This window comes from Notechis scutatus, chromosome Z (assembly GCF_049901735.1).
Source record: "Notechis scutatus isolate UNSWTSFEM ecotype Mainland chromosome Z, rNotScu1.2, whole genome shotgun sequence".
In the NCBI taxonomy this organism is placed as follows: Eukaryota; Metazoa; Chordata; class Lepidosauria; order Squamata; family Elapidae; genus Notechis; species Notechis scutatus.
Genome location: NC_142025.1, coordinates 101,288,787 through 101,299,252, shown reverse-complemented (window position 1 = coordinate 101,299,252; position 10,466 = coordinate 101,288,787). Strand labels below are relative to the sequence as shown.

Sequence of the window (10,466 nt, the reverse complement as noted above, 5' to 3'; positions counted from 1 at the left end):
GGGTGGATGCTCTGAACTTTGGGGAAGATATATAACCCTAATCCTTCACCCTCAAACTAACCTCTGTTGACCTCACCCATTCCTAAGAGGTCTGTAAAGGGCTTGCAAAAGTGCACAATCATGCCTACCGTCCCAGTCTTACTGTCCCCATTTATTAGTTCCTATTTCTTGTATTTAACTTATGTTTATTCTTGTTCTGTTATATTGTAAGTTTTTGATAAATAAATAAATAAATAAATTTCTAGTGATTTTGCTGTCTCAAAGGCTATCCAGAAATATTTTGCATATTGGAGGAAAACTCCAAAGAGAAATATAGGAGACAGATCAGGACCAATTCTATCCATTGGTACGAAACTATTTGAAAAAGTAACAAAACTCCAACTACAAATCAATTCTTTTGATTCCATTTGATTTGATTTGAAGACCTACAAGCCTGGGCAGCTCATAAAATAGTGTCGTCCTATAATTTAAAAAATACATTTATGTAATACCAGTGAGCACACTAGTAGCAAGTGGAAAAAATGGAGATTGTAGTCCAGAATATGTTAAAGGTTTCAAATTATAAAAGGTTATAATATTTTTAAAGTATTCTGATTAGTAATCTATTCTGAAATCAACTCTTCTACTGGGATTACACTTGCAGCTTGATCAAAAATTTAAAATAGGCTACCTTTCTTTTTGGTGGGCTTTGTGATCTAAATATTTCTTTGTGGTTTAAGTATTTATTTTAGATATAGGTCTTCTATTTAATATTTTATTTTAGATATAGGTCTTAATCTAAAACAGGCCTATTTCAAATACAGGTCTTAATATTTCTTAAATGTTATAAACCATTCTGATTAGTAAGTCTCTGTTTTAGCTATGGTCTTCAGGTGGTTTTAGTGAGTTATTATGTTCATTTTGATGTATATTATTATTTTGCATTGTGCATAGTTATATAAGCACCAAAAAATAAAACAACTAGTGTTGCTAGGTTCAGCTCAGTCAAGGTATTCTGATTAATATAATTGATGAAGCTCCGTGTTCTATAGAATCTCACTCAGCTTTTTAGCGTCCTTCATTTTTGGCATGTTTCTTCCAGAATTTTCCAGCTGAGCATCGGTGTTCTCAGAGGCAGGGAAGAGAAGGGGTACAAATGACAAAATGAACTATCCTAATGCTTGCACTGTGACATCACAATTTACATCATTTTGTTGTCATGATTAGAATCAAATGCCAATGTACTTGAAACTAATTCATTAAATGTACAAGCTATCTGGCCTTCCTGAAAGTGGGGAGGTGTTTTTATTCTGCCTCTCAAAGAGTGAATTTCAGACCACTTCGCATTCCGATGTTTTTTATTGAATAGGTATGACTGGCAGGCATTTACCATGTTTTAGGATGCTAGTGACCTCTGTCGCAGACCCATCTTAAATCCTAAATTTGTAAAACAACATTTTAAAAAATGTATTTAGCTCTCCACTTCTTCAGAGATATACTATTTGTGTATTTATTTCTTTATGGGAAGTTGACTCTCCTTATGTCTTTTATTCCAAAATGCTTTGTCTCAGGATGTCCCTCATTTAGAAGCTTTGCTACTCTCATTTTAGAACCCAGGAGTTGAAAGGTATGGTTTACCATAGCTGGTAAAGATACACACACATTTAAACACACCCGTAATTGCAGCTTCTAAAAATGGTACTGTATCTTATGTGCTGTTGTTACAATGGTGCTTCTTTTTCCAACCAACGTGTCTCTTTGCGCTTTTGAACACTTATGGATCCTTGCCAAATAACTTTTTTTTCTTTTATTACTTAAAAAAAGAAGAAGATGCCTTAAGAGTTTAAACAAAAAGCTACAGTGGGTCTAATAATAAATCATAAAAATTCTTATATTTTTCTCTGTGGATTTTAAAATGCTTATTGTTGTTGCAATCTTTTTTATTTCCATTTAAATTTTGCAGAAGAAATAATCAATAAAATAATGGAAAGGGTGGAGAAACTGAATTTTTCAATATTTTAGTCACATCTGTACTAATAAAACAATGTACTGTGTCATGAAGAAATGTTTTATTTTCAATTAAAAAAACAACTTTAACTTTAAAATATTTTAAAATGGGTTTATTCATGTTAAATTCACATGCTACAGTCTATCCTGGCAATATAAATTTTGACACTCTGACAGGGTTAATCTATATAATACTGTTCACAGAAACAAAACAGATATGTAGATACAACTCCATATGCACATAGCTGCAATATTTAGAAGCTAAAGAACCGGAATATGATAGAGAAATGTTTCGGTACTGATGTATTTTATTTATTTAAATGAAAGTTCAATTGAAGTGATATTTATATCACATCTTTTTCAGATTTATGTATTACTGATTTCTATGCAATTTCCAGGACAATGTGTTGAGGATAAGATTCAAAAGTTTCCGTTGCAATCAGTAATAAGTACAGATATCTGGACTCTGAGCTTTGTGTGCAGAGCAATTCATACATGCAGTTCCCATCAATAGGAATAAAGAAGAGGATAAGGTACTATTGGTGGGTCAGAGAATTCAAATATATACATTAGAGTCCTTCAGCACAGAAGAAGCTCCTAACTCATATTCATTTTGCAATCTCTGCCCATTTCTTTAGTATGTTCTCCAAGCAGGAGAAAGTGCAGTGGCACCTTTTAATCATTTTCTTTTTTTCATTATTCCTACATTTATATTTATTTTTTAAAATTAAATAAATTATTCCAACACTCTGAGATAGAGAAAGAAATGGAGAAGGCAAACCATCATCATCATCATCCAAACTTAAGCAAATCGCAGCATAAACAAAATTAATGGATATTTAATGCAAGTTCCCATGATCTCTAAAAGTTTGCTTTGCTCATATTGTTAAGAAGAAAAGGTATTTAGAAAGAAATACATGCTTTGCTCTATATCACCCTCTGGTGCCCCACCTTCACAGATGCTTTATTAGATCATTCAGGAGTTCCAAATTCCAGCGTACAATTTTCTGTAACTGCGTGCCTTTGGATATTCAATTTTTGCAACACTCTTCTTCTGAACTTTCCTGTAGCTTCCCAAGGAACTTCCCTGCCTTTCTCATTTTCATTCCCTGCCCCCCTTCTCATTCTCTCAGTTCATACCCTTCTAGTCCTCCCTCTTCTTGAAAAGTGCACTGCCAAATGAAAACTTCCACTAATTTGGGGATTAACATGGTCCATTCTTTTGAGACGGGATAGAAAGGGGCTTGGCTTGGCTTCTCAACTTTTTGGGAGTGTGTGCATGCGTGTGTGTGTGTGTGTTTGTGTGTGGTGTGCATGTCTGAGGGTAGGCTGCGTTTGCTGATTGGCTGAGAGGCTGGCCCCAAATCCCCCCCTTCAACACTCAGGAGAAAGCGAAGAAGGGATCCACCTCTAGGACCTTGGATCATATAAAAAGGGAACCTAAAAACTTGACAGAGTCAGTAGGAAGTTTCTGCTGGGGTCTGGAGTGGAACTAGATAAAGCAGACCGTCCCTGTATGACTGGACACTAAAGCAGAACCTAGGATACAAAGAGTCTTCATGTCTAATATTTAGACATGTTCAGCTTTGTGGATTCCCGGTTACTGCTTTTAATAGCAGCAACTGTTCTACTCACCAAAGGCCAAGATGAAGAAGATGGTATGTACAGTGCTTTGTGTGTGTGTTTTTTCACTCTCTGTATAAATTAAGTGACAGTTTTTATCATATCCTGAGAGGAGGAGAGTGCATTTTCTCTTATTCTTTAACTGTTCTGTGTTGAACATAGAGCTGTCTCCTTCTCCGCCCCACCCCCCCCCATCCCCTTGCAAATCATTTAAAATCAGAAAACACAGAGCAAGAGTCGACCCTTCCTACAAAATAGGGCGGTGGCAAAGCAAAGAGAGATGTTAACATTTTGTCATGTTTTTCTGTAATTGAAATTATTGTCATATGTGCTACACAAATAAATCTGGGCAACGTAAGTACATATGACGATAAATTCTGAGGGTGTTGTTATAATTGTTAAAAGGGGAAGATCAGTACATCTCCTTGACCTTTCAGAAGTTTTTAAGGCTGCCTTGAATGTAGGGACAGAACTTTTGGAAAGCTGAAAAGTAAAAAATTTTATATCACCTGACTTCTTTTATATCCATGATAGAGCAGCATTTAATGGAGAACATGAACTTTTTGAAAAACAAACTTAAGCAGCTGTGGATAGCCTTGGGCATTGTGGGGTATTTTTTTTTTCCTGGTTTCCCTCTCTCTCTTTTTTCCTTGCCTTGGGGAAAAGCAACAAGTTGGACCAATTCAAAGCCTTGTGCTGTCTTGCCAAGTTCGGCAAAGCAAGGGTTGGGAGAGGGAAAGGGAGTGGGCTGTCATTGGGGAGGAACAGAAAGGGGATATTCAGCAAATGATGGAAAAGTCATTGGAAAGTTGCTTAGAAAACTAAGACACAAAGATTGTGAGCCAGAGGAAGTGGCTTATAGAAAATAAGCCTGCTGCACTGACTTGCTAAAGAAGCCTGCAGAAGCCATCACAAAACTATTAAGTTGGAGGGTGGTGGGGGAAGCTTCAAAATGATTCATAAGGAAAATGTTTCAGCAATCTATCAAGCACAAAAGTCTAGACATCATTTCACAGACAAAGCCTTTTGGATGGCGAATGTTTCGGAATGACTTACCGCCTCTAGTCAAAAATAACCAGTGGTGACATCTAGTGGCCATGAAGAAATTCTCTTTTGCTTTTGGCTACTAAGTCATTCCGAGGTAGCCTTCCAACTGGGTTGTGGGGGTGGCCTTCAAAGGAATTGACATCAATCAAATGAGACTCCTTCTGGAGTCAAGGATTAAATATGCCTATTGAACATCTCTCCTGCCCACTTTGGAAGGAAAGAAAATTGAGATGCCTTAGCAGAGAACTTTGGTGACGTCTGATTTCAAATTGTGGATATTTTGCTGCCATCTTGTGGATAGTTTGCACTTTTATTGCAATATTGAGAAATTTTATTTTCCTATGGATCTTTTTCTTTTCTTGCTTTAAAAAAAGAATCCCAGAAACTACTTATTTTCATCTTGTTATTTCCCATCCATTGGCATTCCCATCCATCAAAATAAATATTTTTTTTCTGGTTTGGGAAGTCTAGCATTGAAAATATACATATATATCTTAAAAGGAAGAACTCTATTTTAGAAGGACCTGGCTCTGTGTCAAGATTTATAATTATGGTATTCTTTTATTTACTTTTCAAAATGACATATATTAGAAAAATTCTTTATTTTGGTTTTCTCCTTTAATTACTACTCTTGGCCTAGCTAGATCTCTTCCATTTATCATGCAAAGAGCTAGCAAAATATTTCATCCAAGTCCATTGCACCTGCCTTGTGGAAATAGCCTTGCATTGGCTCATGCATGCCATGTCTCCTCTCCGAAATTCCTTTGATTCAATTCCCCCAAAGCACACATTATTGATAAGAAACCATTTCTTCCCATTCATGAATCATCTTTCAATTCAGATGCCATTTTTGTTTCTCTTTCTTCTTCTTCCCCATCTCTTTCTTGTTTCAAAAGATTATTAATTTATTTTTCCTTGCCTTGTGTTTGGTTTGGCTTCAGTGCCAAAATGCTGAGGTTACAAATTGGATGTAACAACTGGCTAGAGATTTTGTTTAAATTCCAAAGCTACTTGAAAGAGTTGCTTTGGAGTGAGCTTGTTTCCTGTGTCATAGAACTGTGCTTGATGAAAAGCAGATGCGGTTTAAAAAGCCCCACAGAGAATCAAGTCAGAACAGTGCAAGAAAGGAAAGCAAATGCTGAGAAAAACACCAACACACGCATATGTTGTTCAATGGCACTGTTCTTAAAATGTCTCCCATTTTGCTGCTCTTGCTAGCGCTTGGCCCAAAGAACAGTTGCTCACATCTGCATCTTGTTTCTTTTACACCTTCTCTTTCTCTTTCCCTTCATCTTATCTTTATCTTCTACAGTCGAACCTGGAAGCTGCACGCACAATGGAAAAATCTACAAAGACAAATCACTTTGGAGGCCTGAAAAATGTGTGGTGTGCCTGTGTGACTATGGTACCCCACTGTGTGATACCATTGTATGCAAAGATGTATCAAACTGCCCCAATGCTGTAGTCTCTCCGGACGAATGTTGTGCAGTTTGTCCTGGATCCGGTATGAGCTACTGTATAGTTTGTCTCCTTCCTAGCTACTCTATCATCCCATCATAATTGTCCACTTTCTTCTGACAGCCAGAACTGTCACTCATACATTCTCATATACTCTGGTAGTGATCTATTATTAGTCCATTTTACACATTTAGTCAAAACCCTCTGCCATTTACTTAAAATGCTTAACTTACTTTCAGTTACATATCTGTTTCTATTATTCTTATTCACTCTTTAAAAATATCTAATTTTAAAACTAATCAGTCATGCCCATATGAACATTTAACATTTATTTATCCATTAATCCATTTGTCACTTATATAGTTACTTAATGCTGAGTTTTCATTCTAAATACTAATGGCAAATCATTGTTCTTACCCAAGGCTGCTTTCTGATCTCTTTCCATCGCAATCTATTCATTTGGATTTAATATACATTTTTATGAAAATCATTTGCAGGCAGGGAGGACACTTGCAGAGGAGATAATATCTATGGAGCTAGGCAAGATTTGAGGAGAGTAAAGTTTGGGGAAGATGTTTTCAGGCTACAATATCAAAGCTTTATTGCATAGCAAAATAGCATATCATGGGGAAAAATTGGGTACTACTGTATTTGTTTGAAATGTGCGTAAATGAAATCTGCTTGGCATTAACAATCATACATGGCATTTTCTAATTAGGCCACTTATGATAGGAGTTTCAATGTTCTATTATCTGCTCAAATTAACTGGATTCATCCAACAGAAGACAGTGACTCTGATAAGCTTGTTTAACCCATAAGCTTCATTGCATTAAAAAAACCTCATGGTAGGCAGGAGAAATTTAGAAGCTTAAAAAAAAAAAATGAAACCATTTGGATGGTCACAATTTCTGGTTCTTAATACTCTTTTACATTTTGTATTCAAGATTCTATTCCTGCTTACCCAGATACCGGTGTAGAGGTAATTATATTTTTGCAAACCAAACTTCCATTTTTTTAGTTATGTCAATTTTTTTTATTCCTGTAACAATATGAATAATCCTTTTATTTTTTTCTTTTATTTGGCAGGGTCCTAAAGGAGAACCAGGCCCCAAAGGAGATAGGGTAAGCATGTACATGTTTGGCAGGTTGTAGTTCAAATTTAAAGATAAAAATATAAAAGCTATGTTCAAAAGTACGAAAAAAACATTTTGTAATACTGTGATTCAATATGGGAGATTGGTAATCTATCCTATAATTGCTCATACACATTATAGCAATACACATTGCTATAATTTTATGATTTGTATTACAAACACACACAATTCTGCCCATAAAATATTCAATAGCTACATTTGTTACACCTTATCCAGTGGGAAGCATATTCCAATTCATTGACTTGCTGTAACTTTCTAAAATAACAGTAAAATAAAATAGCACCAAAATTAAAACTTATATGTCAGTTTCAATATTTAACTTTAGTTTTTTTCCAAAATGACATATGATCCCTTCATCAGGGATACATAATTAATACTTTAAAAAGTTCCCGTCCTAGTTGTAGTCTTCTTTTTTAAGGTTTATGGGAAATATTAAAGTATCCCCCATCCAAATTTTGCAGAGTTGCAAGGAATTTTCAACAAGTTCTAATTTTGCTCGTCAATAGAATATACTTTCATAATAGTAATATCTGACTTCTTCCTATATTTGTTTTCAGGGACTTCCAGGCCCCGCTGGCAGAGATGGCATCCCTGGACAACCTGGCCTCCCTGGACCTCCAGGCCCCCCTGGTCCCCCTGGCCTTGGTGGAGTAAGCAACATTAATTTGGTTATTCCAATATTCCATATTTACAGACCCCTCACATCCTGGACATAAACTGTTTCAACTCCTACCCTCAAAACGAGGCTAAAGAGCACTGCACACCAGAACAACTAGACACAAGAACACTCTGCTAGACAAATAATTCCCTCAACACAGTCCAACTATTTACAAAGTCTGCATTACTATTACTATTAATCCTCTCATCCTTCCTTTCATCCATCTCCTCCCACTTATGACTGTATGACTGTAACCTTGTTGCTTGTATCTTAATGATTTTTATTTACTGTTTCCTAGTATAATTTGATTGCTTATTGTACCCTATGATTATTACTAAGTGTTGTAGATTATGATTCTTGACACTTGGCGAATGTATCTTTTCTTTTATGTGCACCGAGAGCATTTTCACCAAGACAAATTCCTTGTATGTCCAATCACACTAGGCCAATAAAGAATTCTATTCTAGCCCATTCCATTCCATTCCATTCTATTCCATCAAATTATGTGGCATTCATGTTTAAGCACCTGTTCATGGGTCCTCCTTTTGCTGTTTCCTTTTCTAGAACTTTGCTCCTCAGATGTCTTACGGTTATGATGAAAAATCTGGTGGTGCTGGCCTTGCTGTTCCTGGCCCAATGGTAAGCGCTGGTGTCCTTAAGGTTTTGGATGCTAGTTGAAAGGAAGGGATTGCTGAAGACAAGGAAGAAGAAGAAAAACACTGAAACCTGCTAATAGATGTATACTTCTTATATGATAGAACAGAATAGAATAACAAAGTTGGAAGGGACCTTGGAGGTCTTCTAGTCCAACCCCCTGCCTAGGCAGGAAACCCTACACCACTTCAGACAAATGGTTATCCAACATCTTTTTAAAAACTTCCAGTGTTGGAGCATTCATAACTTCTGGAAGCTAGTTGTTCCACTGATTAATTGTTCTGTCAGGAAATTTCTCCTTAATTCTAAGTTGCTTCTCTCCTTGATTAGTTTCCACTCATTGCTTGCTGTAAATGAGTTGACTCTTCTTGGTTCAATAACTATTAAGACCAGAAGGTGAATCTATGGAGCTATAGACACAGGTGTCATCAAAAGAATTCAGTGAAAAAGCAAAGATTCCCCTATGTGGGTTCATTTTGTAGGAAAAAGTACTGCAGAAAAGCAATGAAGTTAGACCGGAAATCCAAGTAATGGGTATTCACTCATTTAATTAAGGCCCATAATGATAGCATGTGTGATTTATAATAAAACTTTATACAACTAACAGAGTTAGTTACAAGAAGCAGGTCATTGCAATCAGTGGGGTTGAAGACCATAATGTTACAATGGCTTCTTAAAGATTATAATTACATTGTCTTCTTAATTGAATGGAGAATTGCAGTTAAGGACAATAACTTGAATTTAAGCTGTGATTACTATGGCTACATTTTTTTTGTAATAAAAAGTAATTGAAACATGGCTTAAATTCATCCCTTAATATGGCTTTAAGTGAAGCAGAAATGTACAACCTACTTTTAGCTTCTGAAAAGAAGGAAGCAATATTCAGATATTTTGCTCAAGAGGGAATGATCCATTTTGCCTTGTACTTCACCTTAAGCTAAAAGCTAATGGCAACCCACCCATCACTTGCAAATTACATGTCACTGTTAACATAGCAATTATAAAATACATTTCGAAAATCAATGTAGAAACTGAAGTTGGGCCATGAGCTATGAAAAGACTGATGAAAGTTAACTTTGAAAATGAAGTACAAGGCCAGACTTCCTCAATAAAACAGTTCTACAATGTATGGTTAATGAAGGTTTCAAAATGATCAAACAAGATCAGGGCAATATGATGATTATATAGACTTTAAGAACATAGATATCCACCAAAGTGAAGGAGAAATTGTACCAATTCAGTTTAAGCTGACTATTTATTTCTTGGTGATGTTTAGGGTCCAGCTGGTCCCCGTGGTCTTCCCGGACCCCCAGGTGCTCCTGTAAGTATTTTCTGTCTTCTTAAGAATGAACTTTATATAATAACAAAGATACATACATTTGTTACTACATTTCAAAATCTTTTTATTCCTTCCTCGTTTTTAAAGAGCAGAGACTTTGTAAAAGTGAGGATCTATCATGTTGCAGACAACAAGAATTTTATGCTCTGCTAAGTTATTAATGAATATTAGTCACACTTATTCAAAATTAGTACAAAACCGTTTAAATTGTGCAGAATCCCACACAGAACTGGAGAGAGAGTTTTATAGTGCAAAGGTGTTAGTAGCATTTTTGTGTGGAAGGCCTAGCCTACTATTATTTACAATTATTTATCAAGACAACCCAGAGAGGTGAAAACAAGGGAAGAAAGACAAGTGATATTCATTTCCCTCTGTGATATTGGGGATGCCACCTTCCTTGTACAACTTTAAACTTGGAAACGCATAATAGGCATTCATTCAGAGAAACAAACAAGAGACATCATTTGCTTTGCAGAACTTGCTTATTGTCAATAAATAAATAAACAAATAAACAAATAAATAAATAAGACTTTCTTAAATCCATTCC

At 35.8% G+C, this 10,466-nt stretch overlaps 1 protein-coding gene across 1 annotated transcript in view; it reads left to right on the top strand.

The window, feature by feature from the left end:
- Nucleotides 1-3,436: 3,436 nt before the first annotated feature.
- The window catches only part of COL1A1 (collagen type I alpha 1 chain), a 40,053-nt gene continuing 33,023 nt past the window's right edge, over nucleotides 3,437-10,466 (top strand). The window contains 7 exon segments of the mRNA XM_026669680.2: nucleotides 3,437-3,644; nucleotides 5,969-6,160; nucleotides 7,059-7,093; nucleotides 7,201-7,236; nucleotides 7,826-7,918; nucleotides 8,491-8,565; nucleotides 9,857-9,901. Coding sequence (XP_026525465.2) covers nucleotides 3,563-3,644; nucleotides 5,969-6,160; nucleotides 7,059-7,093; nucleotides 7,201-7,236; nucleotides 7,826-7,918; nucleotides 8,491-8,565; nucleotides 9,857-9,901 — 558 coding nt within the window. The 5' untranslated portion in view covers nucleotides 3,437-3,562.